Source organism: Marmota monax, unplaced genomic scaffold, assembly GCF_021218885.2.
Source record: "Marmota monax isolate L192 unplaced genomic scaffold, Marmota_monax_Labrador192_F-V1.1 WCK01_AAM20220418_F8-fsc00110, whole genome shotgun sequence".
Taxonomy (NCBI): Eukaryota; Metazoa; Chordata; class Mammalia; order Rodentia; family Sciuridae; genus Marmota; species Marmota monax.
In genome coordinates, this window is record NW_026694633.1 from 5,465,206 (window position 1) to 5,490,637 (window position 25,432).

Here is a 25,432-nt window from a genome sequence, read left to right on the forward strand (position 1 = left end):
CTTCAACTATTAATACCTTGCTTTTACCTCTTTTAGGGCCTGCTGAAGTTCCCATGATGTCACCTAATGGATCCATTCCTCCCATCCATGTGCCTCCAGGTTATATCTCACAGGTACAGTATTTGATGAACTTCTCCACTATATCTGCTACCACTGTTCCAACAAAATATATGTTTAGTCTTCTGAAATTTATTTCATTGCTTGATTTAATTATCGTAATACTAGGGTTGCCATCATTATACTTTATGGCACTTCCCACTTGTAGTGCCATAAAGTATAAGAGGGAAACAAAAGGCCGCACTGCCAGGTTCGGATTATATATCTGATCATTTGGTTGTGATTCCTTCATGGAGTCTTCTCTAGAAATTTACTTCCATCTGTGCTACAATTGGTTGGCAAAAATATTCATAGACATAATTAGTAAAATGTACCAAAGGTGACGTTGTTAACATAAATATGGTCTATCCTCTTTTTAAAGAGTCCTATGTCTTTATAATATGACACAATCTAGGCTTGGTGAATTACTAGGCATATATGAGAACTTGACTGTTTTTCTTTAAATTTCTCTGAATTTTGGTTTCCTCTTAAGTAAAATGATGGTAGTTGCAATCTCATAAATGTGTTGGAAGAGAAAAAAAGTTTTAAAGTATAAAATTATACTGCAATAACTGGATAAGATTTAGGTTGCTACGAAAGTATTGAGTGTCTGTATATACTTGAGTTTTTGTCCTGCCCAGTACAATCTGCTGTCTCCCTGTTTTTTGCCACTCAATTATCTTTCCAAATCTTTCACTAATTAACTCTTTTTTCTTTCTTTCCTTCTCCTTTGTTCTTTGTTTCCTGACAATAAGAATATCATATATGCATTGGAAAAAATTAGGAAAGAGCCCCAGAAGAATATTAAAAAATCAATCATTTTACTGCCCAGAACTGATAATAATTAGGTTAATATTCTTCTCCCCCACCCCTTTGTAGTTTTTTTCTTTGTGGTCCGGGAGTTGAACCTAGGGTTTCTCACATGCTAGGCAAGTGCTCTGTCACTGAGCTACATCCATAGCCCCGCTTCTGGTTTTAAAATGGTTCCAAAAGCTGTAATTTTTTATTTTTAGTGATTTGTGGTAGGATGAAAAAAAATTGGCAGCCATATAGGAAAATTGGTGAAGCGATCAGGAATTCATCCTTCTCTGATATAAAAATGTGACCTTCTTTACTGTGTAAAGTATACTATGGCCTCTACGATTTCATTTTTTCTATACTTAAATGTGAGTCGGTTTGACTTCCCCTCCCCCCTTATGTAGCCACATTGTTGGCCAGTTTTCTCACTGTTGAAAATAAATGACTTGTTTTAAATGAGTCTTTGTAAATAAGAATCAGTGGAGGGAGGAAGGGCACAGAACAGCTTTTTCCAGCAGGAGCATGAGATGATGAGTGGTATTCATATCACCAGTCAATTAAAATAACAAGGAATGTAGAATTCCATTCTGTCCCCTACTTATTAATTTTAAGGTTTCATTCCATTGAACACTGTGCAGTTCTCACCATTGTGATGGCAAAAATACCTCCTTTTATGCTGAAGGTCTATTTAAAGAATAGAATACCAGTTAAAATCTGAACATGCTAGTGGTATTGCTATGATTGTATTAAAAGCAAAACATTTATTGAAAGTCCTAGGCAAAATGGAGAAATTTTCACCTTGATCTATTTCTGATTCTAAAAAAACTTCTATTGAAAATCAAAATAGAGTAAAAGAAGAACTGTAAACTCTCTTTCAAAAACTAATGACGGCTTCTATTTTTTATTTTATCGTTGATTTCTAATTTCATTCCATTCTGGACTGATAGAATGTAGGGTATTATCTCTCTCTTTTTAAAATTTATTTACTAAAAGTTGCTTTGTGGCCTAAGATATGGTCTATTTTAGAGAAGGAGCCAGGTGGTGCTGAAAAGAAAGTATATTTGTTCATCGTATGATACATCATTCTACTGTCATGTATAACTAATTAAAACAAACAAACAACCAAAAAACTAATGGTGGGGGCTGGGGTTGTGGCTCAGTGATAGAACACTCACCTAGCACATGCATGGCTTTGGGTTCTATCCTCAGCACTACATGAATTAAAAATAAATAAATAAAATAAAGGTATTGTGTACAACTACAACTAAAAAAAAATAAAAACTGATGGTGGAAGCATGGTGACACTTCTTCCCAGTTGATGATTATAGCAGAAAATGCTAGAAGGAATAGTAAAAATGCAACATTTTTGTGCCATTAAACAACAAGAATAGGAAGTCTGTAGACACATGCACAACTGTTTTAATTGAGCTTCTTAACCAGAAGATGGGCCCAGAGTTTATTGACTTTCAGTGACAGTGACAGATATTATCTTTAGTGCTGTGTCATAGCAACGTATCTGAGAAAAACATTGTTAATGTGGAGAAAACTGAATTGAGAAGCCAATCTGATGTGTGTACCACATCTTTAAAACTGGTAGCATACACAATTCAAAAAAACAAGGAGGGTAGAACCGAGTATAAAATGTCACAGGAGACTTGCCATCACTAGGAGATCTGAGGAGTGGAATATATTGTTGTCATGCAGTTGTGTAAAGAGTCACAAAATTAAAATCTTTTGGCACCTTCGAAGCAATCTGTCCCCATCTCTGTCATGGAAAACAGTGTTTTTCATAATCATTCCCAAGAACTCTTATTGCCTCATGTGGATTGTATCTCTGTATCTGAAATACTGCCTGGCACATAGTACACAATAAACATTATTGTTGAAGCTTACATACATTCTTGTGTCACACAACATTTTGGACAGTGACAGTCTGCATAAACAATGGCAGTCCTGGAAGACTGTATCCACTTGTGACATCATACTTGGTTGGTATAAGTACACTCTTATACACAGTGATGAAATTGTCTAATGATGCATTTCTCAGAAGCAGTGCATGACTGTGTAGGAGAGGTTCATGTGTATGTTTCAAAGATTTATAGGCTCAAGTATAGCAATGTAGTTCCTAAGAGCTGTAAAACAACGAGATCAGACTGATCTATACCTGCAAGTATTGAAATGCTGTGCATGTGTATTTAAAAGAGAGAGAAGTGCCAAGATAATTCAGTGGAGGAAAAAGTAATCTTCAACAAATGGCGCTGGGACAACTGGATATTGATTGACATGTGCAAAAAGCATAAAGTTGAATCTTCACGTCATATGCAAAAATTAAAACATTATAAATATGAGAACTAAAACTGCAAGACTTTAGGAGTAAAATTCTATAACCTTAGATTAGGCAATGGATTCTTATATGTGACAGCAAAAGCATGAGCAACAAAAGAAAAAACAGATAAATTTGACATGTGTCCAAATTGGAAAATTTTGTGCTTCAAAGGGCACTATAAAAAAATGAAAAGCAAACTCATAGAATGAGAGAAAGTATGTGCAAATCATATATGAAAGAAGAGACCTGTGTCTAGAATATACAAAGAGCTCTTCTAACTGAAGAATAAAAAGACAACACAAAATGTGTTAAGGACTTGGAGTAGCTATTTCTCCAAAGAAGATATAGAAGTAGCCAATTAATACTTGAAAAGATGCTCAGTGGCTGCGGCTCATACCTGTAATCCCATACACTCAAGAGGCTGTGGCAAGAACATCTCAAGATCAAGGCCAGCCTGGGTAATTTAACCAGACCCTGTCTCAATAAATGAATAGATAGATAGATAAAAATTAAAAATGGCTGGGGATGTACCTCAGTGGTAGTGAGCCTGGGTTCAGTCCTCAGTATTTGGGGAGTAGGGGAGAAAAAGAAGATGTTCAACATCATTAGCCATCAAAGAAATGCAAATTAGAACTACCATGCAGTGTACTTCACACTTAGTAAGATGGCTATAGTTTTTTAAAAAAAGAAATCTAACACCTGTTGTTGAGGAGATAGGAAAATTGGAATACTAATACACTCACTGTGTGTGGTCAATATGTGTTTCTACTTTGGAAAACATTCTGGCAATTTCTCAAAGGTTAAATATAGAGTTACCATAGGACCCAGCAGTTGTACTCCTAGTTATGTAACCAAGGACTGGAAAACCTGACCATGTAAAAACTTGTACATGAATATTCATAGCAGCATTATAATGACCTCAAAGTGGGAGCAGTCCAGTTTTCTATCAACTTATTTGGAAAATTTTGAGCTTCAAAGGGCACTTGAGTAAGTGTAATGTGATCTATATAGTGATTATTCAGCCATAAGAAAGAATGAATTACAGATTTATGCTGAAAAATGGAGAAACTTTGAAGACTACATATTAAGTGAAAAAAAGTCATTCAGTCACAAAAGTTGCATATTGCATCATTCCATTTATATGAAATGTTCATGGTGGGCAAATCCATTGAGAACTAATGGTTGTCAGAGCTGAGAGAGGGAATAATGGGAGTGACCAATTGCTAATGGGTATAGTATTTGTTTTGGGGTGATGAAAATGTTTTGAAAGTAGATAGTGGTCATTTAATTCTGTAATGTACTAAACTCTAAAAGTGTGTATTTGATGGTATAAAACTATATTTCAGTAAAGCTGTTAACAAAGAAGAGGCAGTGACTTGTCCCATTTACGAATTGGCAAATAATGAGTCAGCTGGCCCCACTTACTTTCGTGCTATTCTTTGTGGTAACAGTGGTAGTACTTACTGTGTATGCTGTGCACCATGCTAAATGAATTAGTTATGTCTCTATTTCTCATCAGCCTAACTTTATAGATGAGGAAGCTGAGGCCCTGACTAGAGCCAGGATTGCAAACCAGGCATTTCCGATTATACTGATTTCTTTCCTGCTCTGATGTGATCTCAAAGTCAGCAGCAGGGCCTGTCTTGATGGATGTATTACTTTCTGGCAGTGTGGGTGTGTGGTGTGCCTGCTTATCTCTAATACTCAGACAGCAACTATTATGAATGGGATGGTCTGTCATTGAAGAAAATTAAGAGGGAGGCAAATGAACAATTAAAGATGTTGGTAACTAAGCCAATGGAAAAATTCTTGATAATAGCAAATTTAAGTAACTAAAGCCCTTTTGTCAAATAAATTTGACAAAACCTTAATGTCAATTAAGAGCAGACAAACCTACTTTAAGACAATCTCCTAGAGTTTAATAGAGTTGCAAGGTAACTGCAGTCTTTGTTTCTTATGACAAAAGAACTGAACCATAGTTCTTAAAGGTACCCCCAACTTGGGGCAGGAGAAGAGGAATCTTTCTCTTTGGACTCAGTGGTCTTTCTGTGTTGAGTGTGAATGTGTTTCATGCTCTATTTTTGTTGGATTGGGAGGTTGGGGAAGGTTCAAGGGAAAACTAACTTGACCTTTTAAGCTTGAGAGAAAAATAGAGGGTGATTTTTTTCGTCTATGAGGGAGTAGATTTAGGTAAGCCTGGATGTAGTTGACTATGTCACAGTCATCATCTCCGCCATGTAAATGCATTTGGAGTGTGATTGGGGTGGAAGCTGCAAGTGAACAGGAGTAGTAGGCCAGCTGGGAAGAACATGGCTGTACTTGGAAAGGACTTGCTTCAGGTTCCACCTTCGCCCCTCCTGTGGGACTTTTACAGTTCTTTTTCTATATATGTGAATATCTTCTTGATGTGGAAGAAGTAAAAATTAAGAGAAGTGTGGTATGGGTTCAGTAAGAGGTATTATAATAAAAAAGACTACGTTACAACAAATCCAGTGTAAGTTTGGCAGGGGCTTGCCTTCCTAAAAATATATCACATGGCATGAGCAAATTTTTCCTTTTCATTGTACATTGGCCATGGTTATTGTGGTTCTCCCCACCTCCATCATTAACTCTCTGAATAATTTATATGTAAAAATTTCTTAAGCAGATGCACTGAATTTTATTTTCCATGATTTCATAGTAATTTATGGTACATTTTTCCAATTCTATAGGAAAAGTTTCAAAGATTAAAAAAGCATCTAAAAAGAAAAGGTAAAATATCCAAGTTAATGATCTGCCATTTGGGAAGTCATTCTTCTTTTTTCAGATTAACTGATGTAACCCCCAAACTTTGGAGAACAGTATTTTTCTTGCTCCAAGAGAGGTACACTTTTTACCTCAATCCATTATTTGGGAGGTCAGTACCTGTTGAAATTCTGTTTCTCTTGGCCATGGAGAGACAAGATATGTATATAAAAAAGTGCATTTCAAATGTGATTTGATTGGTTATTCTGCAGTAGAGACAGTTTGAAGAGTTGCCTGGAAAGCAGAAGCTCCTATGGAGAAATAACGGGGCCTGCTAGATGAAAGTCATGCAGTGCTGTCCCCAGTTTGCTCAGCCATGTCAGCTAAGCTAAAGCATCAAACTCAGCTGCTCCCCTTTGCGATTGCAGGCTGTGACAAGAGCACCACCTTGTTCCAGCTTCAACATTGTGTCAGGAGCAGAAAGGGGGGGTGGTCCTTGCCCTGTGCCCTGACAAACTGAGAATCAAATCCACTTGACTGCCAGCACTAAGAAAATTAGATTCTCTTTCAAAACTTTCAGTCCTTTGAAGGAATTGTTTTTTTCTATAGGAAGTTAGGAAAATGTTCCACAGTGTACAGTGTGAGTGTGTGATGTTGGTGGGGACAAGGGAGGGGTCTGTAGAAAAGAGCATTATCAGTGGATTTGCAGCAATTTTATTTTCCATTTATTTTGTCTGAGAAGTGATTACAGACAGGGTTGGCAATGCTAAATTAAAGAAATGTCCTAAGAATGTCCCCTCCATTCCAAGTATTGTGCAAGTTTCTCCTTTCTGAGCCTTCTCCTGTCTCCCTGCTCAACATCTTCTCTTGTATTTCTCTCCTTTGTTTTTAAGATCCTGGCATCGTGACATGTTAGAACCCAGGATTAGCAGGAGGAAACATGGGCCCCAGTGGGGCTCTATGGGGAATATTAAGTTATTTGTGTGTATCACTTGTTGATTTACTCAGTCATTATCTGTCTTATGCAAGAGCAGGGAATTTGTGTGTCCTGATCATTAGGATCTCCAGTTCCTTGAAGGGTACCCAGCTCACCATTGGCATTTATCAAATTTTAGCTGGCTAGCTGGAGTCGTTTTTATCATATGGAGAGAGGAGAGAAAAGGAAAGTATTTGGGGATATCTGAGGTTATTTTCTAATCTAAAATTAGGTGATTCTGCTCTATTCATGCTGTTCTGCCCATTCTGTCCTTCTTACCCTTGAGAGCTAGGATTCCATGGACCCATTTAAGACTATCTAATCTAGTAAAGGCCCCAGTTGGTGAAATAGTGGTACACTTGAAACAGAGAACCGTGGTGCTGCCTGTCCCTGGGAAAGGCACGGCCCTATTTGTTGATTTCCTGATGCCTTGTACCTAGTCTCTTCATCAGAGTGGGATAGTGTAGGAATAGAAAACGCATGAGTTTCAAAGTGTTCTAGACTTAGGTTTTACTATGTGCTTATTAGGTAATCTTGATCAAATCTCAATGCCTTGTCTTTTCCTCAGTTTCTTGAATGGCACAGCTTTGTCCTTCTCTGGGGGAGATTATCAAAACTGCCTGATAGCTGTGAAAATCTTGAAAGATAACATATTCCCTGAAGATGTGTAGGTAATGTACTGAGGACTATGTTGGTTGCCTGGTGGGTCAACTATGGAAGGCTCTGTGCCTTGTATTGGTATCCCTTGAGTAATCAGCCTAGTTACCAAGGATATGAGTGTGCCTGAGAAGGTGGACTGAAAAGATGTGATTGGCCAACCCTTGTGTGCTGATTAATGGAGAGGTACTGCAGGTTCCCACTGTTCATATCTCAAAGACAACTCAGTTGGGCACAAATTAAACCATTATATCTCTGCTTGCTCTTTGTCACCTGACAGGTATTCTGTTCCTTTAAAACAGCATTTCCAGTTAGTCAGAAATAATTGCCCTGTTTTAAAATTATTGTTGTTATTATTTTGCCTGTTTTATTGTTGATTGAAATTGTGATTGTAGTTTTCTCTACTTGTCCAGTGTGTGTCCTGATCATTAGGATCTCCATTTCAAGTGTACTTGTCCAGTGTTCTAATATGCCACGTGTTTGAAAGATTGGGTTTGATTTTTGATCTTTTAATTTGCCTTTTTGTTGTTTTTCATATTCAGGTGCACGTTATGCAGTAAAGTATGATAGAAATAGTGTGGTATTTTCACTCACTGTGAAAGTTTTCACCCACTTAACTGACCTTAGGTTAATCACTCCTGAAGAGTCTTCATCTAGACTTTAGGACTACGATGTTACCATGTTAGAAGTCATCTGAGTTATTAATATTAATTAGGTTCTATGTCAAACACTATATAAACTATTAAAGTTATGTACAAATTGTAGGAGTTGTTATTGTCTGCCACCTTTGATTCTCATACCAAATTGATTGATTTGCTATTTTGTTTTTAGTGCTACATTTTTCTTAAGTTCCTACTTTGAGAAGAGGTCTCTTGGTTCTCTGCAGTATCTTGAGAAGGCTTGACCCTCAACTGGTGTGTCTATGTCTGTGTGTCTCTCCCCATGGGATCCTGTAGTTTGGACAGCTGGTAAAAGAGGAGCTTGTGCTAGCCAGCTGGGGGTCTGCACAGTCATAAGATGTGTCTTTGCTGGGCTTCCTTCTTTATTGGGAATGTCTTAGTAACTGACTACATTAACCCCTCAACTATTCTATTATATAATTCCCTGAAGTAGTAGGCCAAAGAGATGGCCCTTGGTGATTTCAATTAGGAATCCTGGAATAATCCATGGATAATAGCACCTGGAAAGAGTCAGATGTGTCTAGTAGAGTGCTTGGAGGTGATTTCACTTATGTGCCCTCGTTGTCCTTTTCCAAATTAAAAACTTGATATGAGTGTGATTAGAAGCTCAGCCTTTTTCTAAGTGGGTAAGTGTGTTTGCATGTGTAAAGCCAAAAGAGGAGGGATCACCATTTATGGGGGTGTCCTGATCATCTCTGAAATAAGCCTGTGTATGAGATTCATGTCCAGAAGGATTGAAGATACATGCTTGTGCTTCCCCCTCTTCAGCATCACAGAGCTTTCTGCTACTGTGGATCAAACTCCATTGTGTCATCATTCCACCCTCAGTACATATCTTAGCCATTTCCTGGAGGTGAGTGGGTTGAAAATTAGGCACCAATGAGAAGTTTAAAGCTTTGTGGATATTGTATGAGTGTGTACTTTAAAAGTTTTGGGACCTTTTGTCATTCATAAATTAACTCATTGCCTAAAACTTTAGTTTCAATTACCTATGAAGATTGGATGTTTTGACTTAACCATTAGCAAGAACTGTTTGAGAAAAGTAATAGAAGCTTTGAAGAAACTTTCTCTTCTTGATTCAGGAGAGAGTATGTATTATCAACCTGTAGCTGCTCAACTAGATAATCCTTTGTTATTATGAAAGGGCTTTTACAAACCTACAAACATCACCAATCATTTGTCTTGCCATTTGGGTACAAATATAAGCATGTCCTGTGGCAAAAGAAAGTGGTCCTAAACTTAGAGGGTTTATCCTCTCGATGAGTGAATGATAATGAGACATTTGAAAGACAAAATATTATCTCATTAGTGTTAACCATTTCACGGTTTTAACAACATTGAACTCTTTTAAAAGTATTTTTACCTGTACTTGGACACAATATATATATTTTAATGTGGTACTCAGAATCGAACCCAGTGCTTCACATGCTAGTCAAGTGCTCTACCACTTAGCCACAATCCCATCCCTTAACCATTAAATTTTAAAAGACAGAAAAATGTGTGTGGGGGGGTAGGGGGTAAAGAATAGAAGTTTATTGGGATTAGACAAAGGGGAATGAAGGGAAGGAATAGGGGGCAGGGAATAGAATGAATCAGACATAACTTTCCTCTGTTCATATATGAATACACAACCAGTGAAACTCCACATCATGTACCGCTACAAGAATGGCAAGTTATACTCCATGTATGTATATGTCAAAATATATTCTACTGTCATGTATAACTATACAGAACAAATAAAAAACAAAGACAAAGTCTTGTCAGGAGATGAGGGTAAGACCATTTTAATCCAAATAACTTGAACTTCATCTGTAAAATAAAATGCTTGACTGTTTGCTCCTATAACTGTTTTGCTGCTTTGTGAACATGCTTTTATTCTAATTTTCCCCTCTTATAGGTCTGAGGTGATGGTGGTGGAAGTTTGATCCATAGTAGTAGAAAGGAATCAATTGGCTAGGGAAGCTGTAGTCCTCATGTTTCCAATCTCTATCCGACATGAAGAATACCCTTGCTTTGCCTCTTGTATACTGTTAAACATACTAGGAAATGCAGCGGTGGGGGCGGTTGGTGAAGATAGGGAAAGTGAGAGCTGTGGCTTTTTTACTCCTGGTTGGTGATGGATAAACTGCTTAGTCTTATATGGGAATAAAGTAGATCTTATGCTAGACATATGCAATCTTTCTATATAAATATTTGTGACAAAAGGTTCACAAATGACAAATATATAATTTGCTGGGCTCAGATTATCAAAATTTTATTTTTTTTATGGTGCTGGGGATCACACCAAGGACCGCAAACATGCCAGGAAGGTGTTCTACCATTAAACTACATCCCAGCTCCAAGATTATCTGAAATTTTAGAGTAGAATGCCAGTTATTTACCAGAGTTACAGGGCAAAACTTGATAATGAATGTGTTAATATTATTGGCACATGTCAAATCTACAGTAGATAAACATTATTTTTAAAAAAAAATTTTAGGGGGAGGAGTTTTTTTTTTTTCATGTATTTATTTGACCAGAATTTATTGAATACCTTTTATGGTCCCAGTTGCTTTTGAGGGACTTGCCTTTGAATTGGGGAGCAGATCCAGGTGCTGGGTGGGAAAGAAGCACCCATCCAATTGGGTGAACCCTGGACCTGCTGCCTACCCGTCTGACAGCCTTGGAACTGTATTAAGTTGACTGACCTTTTTCTTCTCTTTGCTACTTGCATGCTGGCTGTTTTCTAAGATACCTTCACTTCCTGGAAGGGCCTGGAGCCCCCTTCAGACAGATTGGCAGCAGTTAGGAATGCAGCTTAGCTGATTTTCATAAACTCACATGGTCCCAGTTTTCTGTGTTCAGGAAGCTCACGCTGTGTGCCTTGCTACTCCCACAGACTGGCTGCGCTGCACAGCATGCTGTGTCCATGTTTGTGGGTTCATGTGTGTCTACCTGCAGAGGCCGCAGTGCCTGTATCCTGGATCATCTCTGACCAATCCAGGGCAGGTTTTTAAAATTTGTCTTTGCCTCCTGCCCTTTAAGCTTCTGTTTTGATTCTTGTGGGTTTTGCAGCCCAATCAGAGTTGAAGGAAAGAGTTTCAGAAGCTAAGGAGTTTATTAAAATTCCTGTGGAACATTCCAGTTCAGAAAGGGGAACTACCTTCTCTGTTAGCTAAGAAAAGACACTTGGAACAAATGCTTTTTTACAAGATTGATTTTAATTCTTGGGCTCAAAATTTATTTTTCCTCCAGAAAGTTCTGTTTTTAGGCAAGTTAGCTTGACTTCCCTGAGCTTCATTCTTTTTATTTCTAAAATGGGGATAAATATAACCGTATTTGCCTCACTTCCAAACGGAAGGATGTAATGAGATGATAACATTGATACTAAAAATTGGTGGTAAGATTTTGCCATTATTTTGTGTCAGGCACTGTTCCAGGAACTGAACGTGTTCTGACTCCTTTCAGGTAGAGGGTATTAAAGCACAGTAGTAGGCAGTCAATAAATATTGGCTGTTTCTTGAATCCTTTCACATCTCTTAATAACTCACATACCCCACTTCTCAACAGTTGATTGTTAATATTTACTGCTCATCATCCCTACCTTCTGTATAATTCTACACAGAATGAAAACAAGAGTATACAGACCAGAGTGAAAACCTGGCCCTATAACTTAGGTAGACAGACGTTTTAATCCTGCTGTTCTGCTTTAGTTCTGCTTCGGTTCTGCTTCATGTAAAACGGGATGCTAATGCCTCATTCTCAGGTAGGTAGGGAAGTTAGATGAGTTCCTCCCTCAGCCACCATCCCACAGGGCTCCTCTTCTGTCCCCTCTTGCTCTTGTTTCCAGGCTGTTCTGTTGGTTCTCTTGATCATACTTGTATGAGTTAAGACAAAGATTATCCTTGTCTATCCTTTATGCTTTCTTCTCTAGCTGTTTTATCTTAGTATCTAGGCCAAGGATAGCAAGAACACTATAGAAGATTTTCAGTAAATGCTTACAGAAATGAACAAGACATGATAAAGAATCAAACCACTGCTACTTGCCATCAGGCTGACTTTCTTCGTTAGCTTGAGAATTAGGGAGGATAAGTGCATCAATTTTTTTAAAGAGAGGTGGTTTTTTTGTTGTTGTGTTTTGTTTTTAAAAGCAGGCAAGGCTTGTAGAACTTAAGTTAGGAGAACCTTGGATTCAGCCTTCATCCTCTGAGGCTCTGATATTAGTTTGCCTGGGCTGCCAGAACAGAATCCCAACAGGCTCAGTCTGGCTTACACAACATAAATTTTCTTAGTTCTGGAGGCTGGAAGTCTGAGGTTGAGGTGGTGGGCAGATCTGGTTTCTTCTAAGGCCTGTCACCAGACATGTAGATGGTTATGTTTCTTTGGTGTCTTCACATGGACTTCCCCTGTCTCGGTATGTCTAATCTCCTCTTATAAAGATGGTGGTCACACACTGGATGAGAGCCCATTCCTGTGACCTTGTTTTACCTTAATTACTCTTCAAAAGGCACTTTCTAAGGCACTGAGCATCAGGACTTCAACATGAATTTTTGGGTAAGTGGGACACAATTCAGTCCCATAATGGGTGGCAGTCTTAGAACTTAGCTTAGTGATCTTTTTCAAGGTTCTATGCCTCTCCAGAGAAGGTACATGAGTGACGATTCTGTTGAGTCACAGAGCTGGGAAAAATCTCGATGAAGAGCCTTGCATCTGACTTACTAGGACTTAGTCTAATTTTTCTCTTTTTATTTTTCTCAGGCTCTGTAGATGAGTCTTAATGCTTAGCACCTACTTTTTTCATCATAGACTATTCAGTGCTTAGCACATAGTGTCAGGAAATAATTGTTGAATTGAGTACAGGTGATTTGTCTGCCTCTGGAAATTGTCACAATTTCATTCATCCAAGAAGGAAATGAATCTGTCTCTTCCATAGGCATTTAAGAATATTGAAGTCTTGTTGCCTCAGGATTTTTGGACTGAACTCTTTCAGATGTCTAAGTTCTAAAATACAATAATACATTGACTTATGAACCATCTTTATGAAAGAATGTTATTGCCACTATTTTCTAAGTCACTTATTCTTTTGTGCATTATGATTGCTCCTGCATAACAAAAGCAAAATCTCCTTAGGCGTAGTTCACAACTGAATTTGATAACTAAAATATGTTGCAATTTATGTTATAGAAGAACAGTAAGCAAAATATTAATACATACTTTTGGCTTTTTTGTGTAGGCCCGAGTTTGATAAGAGCAGGTTTCTGAAAGTTTCCCATTGTGTGTGTACATGTGTGAGTACATTCACAAACACCATGGAATAATTTAAGATAATTAGAAATGGGACTGTCAAACACTTTTTATGTGTGCAGGCAATTTGTGGTTTCAGAAGCTACTTAAATTTTCTAACTGGGAACTTTTCAGTGTGTGTATGAAGGGTAATTTATCCTTCAGATTGGCATTTATTAATTTTTTTAAGAAGTACAAGTATTCTTACAAAATACAGTAGTAAAAGATAATCGTATGGCTTCACATCTTCATTTTTGTTTCTTTTTTTCCTCTTGATTGTAATTTTTTCTTAGTGCTTTTTTTAAAAAGTACTTTGTTATAGTAAGTCAGAAATTATATAAGATGAGCATGATGGTGCATGCCTGTAATCCAAGAGGCTTGGGAGGCTCAGGAAGGGGGATCGCAAGTTCAAGGCTAGACTCAGCAACTTAATGAGTTCATAAGCAACTTAGCAAGATCCTGTCTCCAAATAAAATTTTTTTCAAAAAAGGAGGGGGGTGGCTGGGATATGGCTCAGTGATTAAGCACTCCTGGGTTTGATCCCTGTTACGAAAGGAAAGGAAAGGAGGGGAGGGGCAGGGAGAGATCATATGATACTATGAAAATAATTTATTTTTATCATTTTAACTACCTTTGTTTACAAGCACAAGAAGATCTTCTTCATATTAAATGTGAGCTCTGTTTCTGTTTTATTACATCAGTGAAGTCCATGCACCTGGTTGACTATTGGACATTTAATTTATTGAAATAAAAAAGGTTGTATGTGTGTAGAAAACAGATATTTTGCTTCTGTGATCTTCTAGATTGGATTAAGATCTCGTGAAAGAGAAATATCTGGAATATACATTACGTTTTTCTTAATAACTAGTGGAAGGTAGAGAAGGGAAAAAAGACACTAGAATAATGAATGTTTGTATCAGATGATAAGAATAATACAAAACATATTTATACTAAAATCATGCAGAATGTTCTACCAAACAGTATATTTCCACTCTGCATTTTACACGAAAAGAAGGTACTTTGTGTTAATTATCAATACATGCATAAGAATTTCCAATGTCATGCTTTAAACACATTTCATATGCTGTGGTAAATTAGCATCTGTGCATTTATAAATTAATTTATAAATGCATTTATAAATTAATTTATAAATAATTAGTTTGTGAAGGCCCAGAAGAGGTTACATGTATTAGAGAACATAGTAAAAGTTGTCTTGAGTGAGCTTTGATTTAGAATCTAAATTTTAAGGAGTTAATATTATTTTATTTGAGGAAATGTTAACATAGTGAGAACTTTTATGTTAAAATATGAAAACTTTTATTTTCTTAGGATAAAATGAATGGCTGTTAATTCAAGCTAAACTTATCACTTTGTACACTAAAATATAGACTAAACAGTGATAGACTTGCCAATTTGGCTTAAGCAATATTTTAAAAAATGAGCCTAAGTATAGTTTATTTTTGTTGTTAGACATGATTAAGTTATTTTATTTTGGCCTATAATCAACCTCCTGAGGTGTAATGAGGAATTTATTTCAATATACGGGCTCAATTTTCTGACTTTTTATTAAAAAAAAAGAAAAAAAACAAAAAAAAATTTAAAAACGAAACTTCCTGTCAGAGTGTATGCATTGATTGTCTTCAAGGATTGATATTGGTGTGTCTCCTCAGTGGCCTGTTCTTGGCTTGCAAGTTTATTCTGTTTCTAATGTTTGCAGTACTGGGCATTGAACCCAGACCCTTGGATATCTTAGGCAGTCCTCTACCACTGAGCCACACCTTCTGCCCCCCAAGTGTACTCTGCAGGGATCTATTCTGAGGGCCATTCTCTCAGCTGTCTCAGTCCTACAATTCCTTGAGGTCCTTGAAACCTTTCCTGATTCTGTTATCCCATGCCCTCCTATGTACACACCCCACAGCTTTGCCTTTAATTACAGTGTCAGTTGCAGTCACTCTTTCTTTTCTTGAGTTTTACCAAAATTGTTTACACTTTGAGCAGTTAGCATGATGCTGGCCACAGAGGCAGTAAGTGTTGGTCTCACACTGCCTTAGTCGCCTTCCTTGAGTGAGTTGAAAAACATTCAGAGGAAGTGTGGATAGAGTGTTGATCACCTCACTTTCCTCATATCAGACTTGCCCTTCACAGTACTGCCCTTCCCGGCACTCACTATAGCTTCTGGACAACTTGGGAGCAAAAGTGTCCACCCTGATTTGGGATTGCCCAACTTTTTCATTGGTCAGAATCCATTCATTTCATCCACATCCTTAATCCCCAGATTAAATGGTCTTTTAGGGCACTTGTGTGGCTTGTGACACTAATGTTCCTTTTGTTTCCTAAAGCCCTTATGTTGCATGTTAAAGCAGGAATGGGGTAGAATGCTGTTGCATAGATCTGGAAGCATAGCCCTGGAAACATGCTCCTAACACCCAGAAAGAAGCCATTGAGCTGATAGGTACATTCAGAATTACTCCTAAAATCAATTTAAGCACACATGTTTACTTAGAATGAAGCTGGTGAAAAGTTTATGACAAAAATGTTTGTGGGACTGGGGATATAGCCCAGTTGGTAGAGTGCCTCCCTTACATGCACAAGGCCCTGGGTTCAATCTGCAGCACCACCAAAACCAAAAAACAAGATTTGTTATCAAGCTGTTGGTCTCCTTGAAAAGTTTGGTGAAGTCAGAATTAGATGGTTGATAGTTTGTTTTTGCACATTTTAATAGTTAAATGTTATCACTGCTAGAACTCATTTTAAATCTCATCATGAGTAGATGAATTACAAAAATCAGAATATAACATACTTTTTTTTGAATAGGTGAAAGAAGAATAAAATGAACAAATTATTAATTCCATATATGTTCATAATAAATAATGTATACTATATTTTCTCTTTTGGCTTTTTCTTTAGGTGATTGAAGACAGTACTGGAGTCCGCCGGGTGGTGGTGACACCCCAGTCTCCCGAGTGTTATCCCCCAAGCTACCCCTCAGCCATGTCTCCAACCCACCACCTGCCCCCCTACCTGACCCACCATCCGCATTTCATTCATAACTCTCACACGGCTTACTACCCACCTGTTACTGGACCTGGAGACATGCCGCCTCAGTTTTTTCCTCAGCATCACCTTCCCCCGACAATATATGGCGAGCAAGGTGAGTAGATTATTGCTGGCTCCAGGAACTGCTGAAACTGTGTGCAACACTTAGACAAAAGGGCACCCATAAGCTATCTATCTGGTCTGCAGCTCATGGGAAATTCCCAGCTTCCATTGTCCTGAATTGTGTCTTGGAATGATTATATTGTGGGCTGCAGCCCTCTTTCTTTCTCTCAGTTTCCCCACATTCCCACAGTTTTTCCAATTTTTCTACCCCACAAAGACCAAGGAATGGAATAGCCACTTCTTTAGAAGAACCAGTGATCTGTCTCATATGTTTCTGTGTCCTGTTCTCCTATGTTTATGTAAGAATGGCCCGAGGCAGAACTGTGGCACAGTATTTCTTTGGCATTGGTATGGGCTAGCAGTAGAAAGGAAATTGAAGTGTTTTGTGCCCTATTTCCAATGTTAGAGGATTGTGAAGTCTCAATATCCTTTTGGTTTCCCAAAAGATCTGTCTTGGCAGAACTCAGAAATTCCCTGGCTGTTGACGTGGCCCGCCAGAGCTTGCTTTTATTTCGAGACTAACCATTAGCGCAGCCACAGTTCCTTGGTTGTTAGGCAAATGCTTACCTTGCCATGAAAAGAGCCTCTGAGCTACTGAGATGCCTTTTTAAAGTTTTGGTCTGGATGTTGGTTTAGTCTAAGCTCTTCTCTATCAAAATGGAACCCAGATAAGTGAGGTAAAAATTAGATTTTAACCTTTTAAGAGTTTGCAAAATGATTTTCTTCTGTGAGCTGAAACATTTTATGGCTTTAAACACCTATTATATTGGTTCAGGTAAATTGGATGAGAAATACTTGTTACATTGTATAATTTTTGAACAAGTTATCTTGCTTTCTCCTATCAATACCAATTCTCTTCTCAATTTTTTCCTATATATTCATCTCACATTGCAGTTTTTTTTTCCTTATTATAGAAAGAAAAATTTGAGATGAGTAATTCAGGTGAAATATACTGTTGTAATTTAGGGACAGAAATTTTTTAAGGTAGTCAGAAATTTAGCATAATTCAGAAAAATCAAGGTGTGAGAAAATGATAGCAAAACATGAAATCAGTAGCGCCAGCTGCATCAATAATTTTTTCAGTAATTTGATCTTTTTTGCCTAATGACATAAACAAACCCATCAGGGAGTGGGCATATAAAACAGAAACACAGAAAAATAATTAAGTTAACTTTTAAAAAACGTAGTCACCATTTTGACACAGTAAATATTAAATATTGGAAAGTTTGTTAGAGTTTTCCAGCTGGATCCAAGCTGCGGTAACATTAGGAAGCACCTTGGCTATTGACTTACCCCTTGATCATACTCTTCTGACTTGCCTTATTTTAGCTTGTTATCAGAATGTCATTTTGTAAATGGTGTCCTTTGCCTTTTTTTTTTCTTTTGAACATAAAAAGGAATATTTATTTTGAATGAGAAAACACAAAATCCTCTAAGTTTTAAAAATTGACAAGCATATTCAACCTTTCACACAGTTGTACATCCATGGATTTAACCAACCTGGCATCAAAAACATTAAATTATACTAGCACTGAAAATATACAAACTATTTTCTTTTCATTATACCCTAAACAGTACCGTTTACCAACTATTTATGTAGTATTTGATTAGTTATTATGAGTAATCTTTGCATTTTTAGGCAGAGTAATACTGTGACTTAAATCACTATTAGAATTAAACCAAAAATTGCATAGTATGTTCCTTTCTTGGTGTTTTTGTTCTGATTTCATTAAAGTAACAACAATAATTTACAAGTAAAAGTTCCTTAATCGAACTGAAGACAGCAGTGAAAAAAAGTCCCTTTAAAAAGTCATTTATGTATTTTCTTGTCTTAGTTCTTGATGTGTATACCTAAAAAAGGCAAATTAAACATTAATTTACTAAGTGATAAGAGTCTAGAAAGTTGTTAACATGTTTTAAATTATTATGTGTCCATGATGAATATTGTAAATCTCAAGTGGGTTGCATTGTAGCATTTAAAAATGTTTATCATTCATCTGGTATATTTTGGTGTAGTTTATTTGAATATATATGTAGGTCTGTGTGTGTTCTTACACATTTTCTACTGCAAATTGATTGTCTTGTGACAATTCATATAAAATTTTTTTCCTTTAGCTGTGTGAACAAAAAGAAAAGAAAAAATAGAATTTTACCATGGAACAATTGAAATATCAGTTGTTAAATTAGACAGGGTATCCATATATTCCTGGGGCAAGTCCCAGTTGAAGGGTATCGGGAGTTCTTCCTTTTTACTTGCAGAAGTGTTCAGGGTTGGGTGGTGGTTTATGTGGTTACTTTATGGGAGGCTCTTTTTTCTTATAAAGATGTAAGACCCAGTGTCTTTGTTACACACTGTCCTTTATTTTGAAAGTAAAGATTGGACCCTAGGGTACTTTATCACTGAACTATATCTCCAGCCCCTTTTATTTTTTATTTTGAGACAGGGTCTCATTCAGTTGCCCAGCTTGGCCTCAAACTTGATATCCTCCTGCCTCAGCTTCCAGTTACTAGAATTAAAGGCATGTGCCGCCATGCCCAGCTCCATTGTTGTTTCTGTTGATGCCTAAAGATAATTTCACATTGATTTAAAAATATAGGTTTAAGATAAATATCTCTCTAAGACCCTAAGATTATATTGCAGATTCCCATTATCTTTTTGAGCCACTTAAAAATACACATAATGAAGTCAGGGAGCAACCCACTTCTGCCTTGCCTTGGATTACTGCAGAAGAGCAGTTTGAGACCACACCTCCCTGGCACCAGATTGCCAAAATGGCTTATCTTTGCCTCATGCTTTGTCCTTGGACTTTGTCCTGATTCCATTTTTTGTTTTGTTTTTAATGGCAATTTCTCATTGCATTATTTTAGCAGTTTTCTTCAAATTTTGGCTTTTCTGAATGCTGCAAATAACTCCTTATATTCTGGTTGCTATCTACCTTCCAGTAGTAATACTATTCTGTCTATAAGGATAAATATTCATTTAGATATCTTGATTCTGACTACACGTTTTTCAAAGGGTAGTTTGTCTATCCTTTTCATGAATTGCAACTGTTAAAACCATTTTGACAGGCAAATAAAACTGAATTATAAATTTAACTAGAATACAAACTCTTTGAGGACAACTTTTTCTTTTTTGTTTGTCTCCATAGTTTATGGAAAATTTCTAAACATGCCATATGGTCTTTTTGAATGTGTATGTGTGGTTTTTTGTTTTTATTTTAACTTGGAGAAGAACCCTCATCTCTTTTTGTCTTTTATTTTGAAACAGGGTCTCACTAAATTTCCTAGATCCTCCCTAAATTGCTGAGGCCAGCCTCAAACTTGCAATCCTCTTGTCTCAGCCTCCTAAGATGCTGGGATTTCAGGCGTGAGACACTGTGCCTAGCTAAACATGCCTTGTGGTCATTAATAATTGATTATTTATTGATTCATTAGAAACAAACAGGAATGTTTTAAACATGTACAATATATATAGCATTTTCTTAAAACATTTTTTATAATGTACTTAGTAGTACTTTAGACTTCTTCAGGGATCAGGTCATTTGACCTTTTAATCATTTATTATTGAAAATATGGGCTGAGCTTGCATTTGTCACACCCATCCATTTTAGAAATTATACCACTCTATGGAATGTCAAGCTACATTACCCGGGAAGACCAGTACAGCAAGCCTCCGCACAAAAAACTGAAGGACCGCCAGATTGACCGCCAGAACCGCCTCAATAGCCCTCCTTCATCCATCTACAAAAGCAACTGCACAACAGTATACAATGGCTACGGGAAGGGTCACAGTGGTGGAGGCGGCGGAGGAGGGGGAGGCGGCAGCGGTGGCGGGCCAGGAATCAAGAAAACAGAACGGCGAGCAAGGAGCAGTCCAAAGTCAAATGATTCAGACTTGCAAGGTAATATGACCACAGCCATGAGGAATAAATCATCCCAAAGGAGCCATCTTTGACCTAAAGAACATTATTTCATGGTGGTTGGTTTTTCTGGTGTGGATGATTTGGTGTAGTCCTCTCTGATCTGTTTTTTTAGTAAGAATAGACTATTTTATTTTATTTTTTTGTGGTCCCAGGGGTCAAACCCAGGGCCTCATGCACACTAGGCAAGTACTCTACTTTGAGCTACACAAACAGCCTTTTTTTTCTTTTGAGATAGGATCTTACTAAGTTGCCCAGGCTAGCCTCAAATTTGCAATCCTCCTTCCTCAGCCTCCCAAGCAGCTGGGGTTATAAGTATGTACCACTGCATTGGGCATTAATATTGCTTTTTCAGAACATGTGCTATGTAACTTTTTACTTATTTCTCAGTAACAGTTATCTGCATTTTCACATTAGCCTACTTGTATTGTTTCACTCTAACTAGACAGATATGGAAGAAATCCAAATATGGGGCTATTTTAGATCTCAAAATAATTATGTCTTGTAAAACCAGATATTATTTCCATGCTTTAGAGGAGTCTGTCATCACATAACAGGAATATATATATATATACACACACAGTTGTAGGCATCAGATACTGTTCAGTGCCACCTTTGGCATCCTGAGTGAAGTATTCATAGAACAAGAATAAAATGGATGGATCAGGCTTAGCACATTCAGATGGAGAGATATCAGCTTAGAAAGGCTTGTGTTTTGGTTAGATTAATTTTATGGGCTAGATTGGTAGAATGGGAGAGAAAGGTATATGTATTTTCAATGAAGTGTTCAGGTAAGATTTGAATATTTGATGCCACAGGAGTAAAAAGTTGACTTCTTATAAAAGCATATAGCAGAAGTAACTTGGATAAAGCAAAAGAAGGTAACATTTTCAAAAGTATGTGAGTCCTCAGATCAAATGACTAGAAAACAAAGATGTGAACAATTGTCAGACAGGACGTGGATTGATTGTGGCACTCACTGAAGTCACTGAAGACTCCTTATTGCTTATCAACTTAGGAACAGGGAATGTGTCTGAGAATGTGGTTGTGAATGAAAAGGATGGAAGTTGTTGAGTCTATTGACATGTCTAAGAAAGACAGGACTCTGACTGGGAGAGGAAAACTCTGTACAACCAAACACTGCCATTACATTTCCTCCCAGGTTATTTATAATGAGTGAATTGTAGCACGAGGTAGAGGAATAGTAACTATAGTGAAATGTGAATTTATTATGGATTCTTTTTTTTGTTCTCTATTGCTTTAAGTATCTTCCGTATTTTATGCAGTTATGTATTACTATGAAACAAAACATAAACAAGTATCCTATGAAAGATACTTAAGTTGCAAAGTTGCAAGAGTATTTTAAATATATCTTAAGGAAAGTGCTGTGTCTGACATATAAAATATGTTTTTTTTTTAAAATATTTTATTTTATTTTATTTTTTTAATTTTCGGCAGACACAACATCTTTATTTGTATGTGGTGCTGAGGATCGAACCCAGGCCTGCAAGCATGGCAGGCGAGCGCGCTACCTCTTGAGCCACATCCCCAGCCCCTAAAATATGGGTTTTTTTGGGGCGGGGGGGGGGCAAGGCAGGGGTGTCACTATTTTGCCCACACTAGACTTGAACTTCTGGGCTGAAGTGATCTTCCTACCTCAGCCTCCCAAATAGCTGGGATTATAGGCATGTACCATTGTGCTTGGCATTAAAATAATTTTAGTGAAATGATACTACAGTTTCTGAGTTGGAATTAGTTTATTTTTAGAAGTACTTTACATTTTGATTAATATCAATACTTGTAATTTATTAGTGCTTTAGAGTTATACAAATAGTTGGGTTCGTTTTTGACAAAAATTGTCCATGCGTGGAATTTAATTTTACTTCATTTCAATCCCCAGTCTCCACCTTTCCCACTCTCCTCCTCCTTTCTTTTATTCCCCTTCCTCTATTGGTCTTCCCTTCACTTACTTATTTATTTTAATTTTTTTTTTTTTGTTTTAGTGGACACAATACCTTTATTTCATTTATTTATTTTTATGTGATGCTGAAGATCGAACCAGGGCATCACACATGCTAGGCAAGCACTCTACCCCTGAGGTAGAATTCACCTTGGTGTGCACACATATCCATACACACACACATTTGCATAGTATAACTTTGTCAGATTCTTTCTGCCTTTCCTCTCTATTCCCTTTCCTCCTCCTTTCTTCTTAGTCTCCTCTACTCCACTGGTCTGCCCTATTATGGTTTTTGAGTGACCACCTCACTCTTTTTCCCCTTGACTTTAGTCTAGTTCCCACATATGAGAGAAAACATTATTGCACTCTTGATTTTGAGTCCGACTTATTTCACATAGCATGATGTTCTCTAGTTCCATCCATTTAATGACAGATGCCATAATTTTATTCTTTTAATCCATTTATCTTTTGATGGACATCTGGACTGGTTCCATAACTTGGCTATTATGAACTGTGGTGTTATAAACTTTGAATTAAACTGTATCACTACATTATGCTGATTTTAGTTCTTTTGGATAAATAACAAGAAGTAGGACAGAGGGCTGGGGATGTGGCTCAAGCAGTAGCGCGCTTGCCTGGCATGCGTGCAGCCCGGGTTCGATCCTCAGCACCACATACAAACAAAGATGTTGTGTCCGCCAAAAACTAAAAAATAAAATATTAAAAAATTCTCTCTCTCTCACTCTTTCTTTAAAAAAAAAAAAAAAAAGAAGTAGGATAGCTGGGTCATATGGTGGTTCCAGTCCTAGTTTTTTGAAGAGTCTCCATACTGTTTTCCAGAATGGTTATACTAATTTTCAATCCCACCAACAATGAATGAGTGGTCCTATTCTCCACATCCTTGCAAGGATTTATAATTATTTGTATTCTTGATAATTGCCATCTGATTGGAGTGAGATGAAATCTTAGTATGGTTTTGATTTTCAAGTCCCTGATTGCTAGAGATGGTGAATATTTTTTTTATATATATTTGTTGGCTATTTGGGTTTCTTCTTTTGAGAAATATCAGTTTATGTCTTTTGACCATTTAGTGATGGGGTTATTTTATTATTTATTTATTTTTCCGGTTTTTGTTTTGTTTTGTTTGTTTAGAGCTTTTTGAGTTCTTTATATATTCTGGATATTAATCCCTGTCAGGAGAGAAGCTGGAAAAGCTTTTCTCTAATTCTGTAGGCTTTCTCTTCCTAGTCTGAATTATGTCCTTTGCTGCACAGAAGCTTTTTAATTTGATGGCATCCCACTTATCGATTCTTGGTTTTATTTCTTGAGCTTTGGGGGTCTTGTTTAGGGAAGTTGGTGTCTGTTCCAATATGAGTGTTCACCCTATATTTCTTCAGGCACTTGCAGAGTTTCTGGTCTAATTCCTCAGTCTGATCCATTTTGATTGGACTTTTTTGCATTGTGAGAGATCGGGATTTGGTTTTATCCTTCTACATATGAATATCTCCTTTTCCAGCACATTTCTTAAAAAGACTGTCTTTTCTCCAACATAGTTTTGGTACCTTTGTCAGTATCACATGACTAAGTATGTGAATTTTGTTCTTTGTCTTCTATTCTGTTGCACTGGTCTTCATGTCTATTTTGATGCCAATACCATGCTGGTTTTATTCCCATAGTTCTGTAGTATAATTTGAGATTAGGTATTGTGATGCCTCCTACATTGATTGCTCTTCTTGCTCCCGATTGCTTTGGCTATTCTGGATACTGATTCTTCCAAATGAATTTTAGGATTATTTTTTCCTAGTTCTATGAAGAATATTATATTTGTACACTTTTATGAGGTGTAAAGTGATCCTTTTTTTGAGAGGGGTACTAGAGATTGAACTCAGGGGCTCTTGACCACCGAGCCATATCTCCAGTCCTTTTTTGTATTTTGTTTAGAGACAGGGTCTCACTAAGTTGCTTAGCATCTCATTTTTGTTGAGGCTGGCTTTGAATTCACCATCCTCTTGCCTCAGCCTCCCAAGCTGCTGTGATTACATGCGTGGGTGCCACCGCACCCAGCTAAAGTGATATCTTGATTCTAGTATATAATGAATAGTTTATTAGCAATGTCCCAGCTTAATCATGGCATAGAAGAGAATCCACACAAAACAATTCAGAATGTGTTGTCCTAAGGAGAAATTTTTGCCTAAAGAAAAGTAGAAAAGAATGTATAAGTTATCCAGAGAGCTTATGAAATTTGAAATGCTTTGATTACATGATTTGTTCTTTAATAATTTTTGTCTTGCTGTGTACCAAAAAAGATTTGTTAGATGTCTATATATGTATAACAGAGGCAGGTAAAATAAATTTAAGAATCAACAGGCAAAAGAGACTAACAGAAGGAAAATATGATGATTCAGGGGCTGAAAGTAGTATAGTAATTAATGCAGTTATGGAATAACTTTGGCAAATGCAAATGCCTTTCTTTTATGTGTAGTTATTTCATGATTTATATACTTAAATGTGTTAGCTGCTGTAGGTTTTAATAGGCTCACAGTTGTAAGTAAAGAACTGAGTTTGTATTGAAATCTATACTGAAGTATTTGCTGACACACATCAATATGTTTACAAGCACTTGGCGTTTTTACCTTACACATGAGAAACAGCTTGTAATTATTTTGAGCATCCTAAGATCTTTGTAGTTGTGTAGAAAGCATGTGATTTTGTTGGGCAATATCAAGATCATGTTTGCCGTGGGTTTCTGGGAGCATGTTTACAATGAAAAGTGGAACAAGCTCAGGCTGAACTTTTATCTCTTGCTCCTTTTAGCATTATATTGTTTGCCTTCTCAAAATCACTTGAAGTGCTGCTATTTACCATAAGGGAAAG

At 37.0% G+C, this 25,432-nt stretch overlaps 1 protein-coding gene across 3 annotated transcripts in view; it reads left to right on the forward strand.

Annotated features, from left to right (window-relative positions):
• Fndc3b (fibronectin type III domain containing 3B) overlaps positions 1–25,432 on the forward strand; it is a 334,288-nt gene that overhangs the window by 174,697 nt on the left and 134,159 nt on the right. For all 3 annotated transcript variants that reach the window (XM_046422919.2, XM_046422923.2, XM_046422920.2), the window contains exons 4-6: positions 37–113; positions 16,427–16,670; positions 20,290–20,580. In XM_046422919.2, coding sequence (XP_046278875.1) covers positions 37–113; positions 16,427–16,670; positions 20,290–20,580 — 612 coding nt within the window. The remainder of the gene's footprint in view (positions 1–36; positions 114–16,426; positions 16,671–20,289; positions 20,581–25,432) is intronic.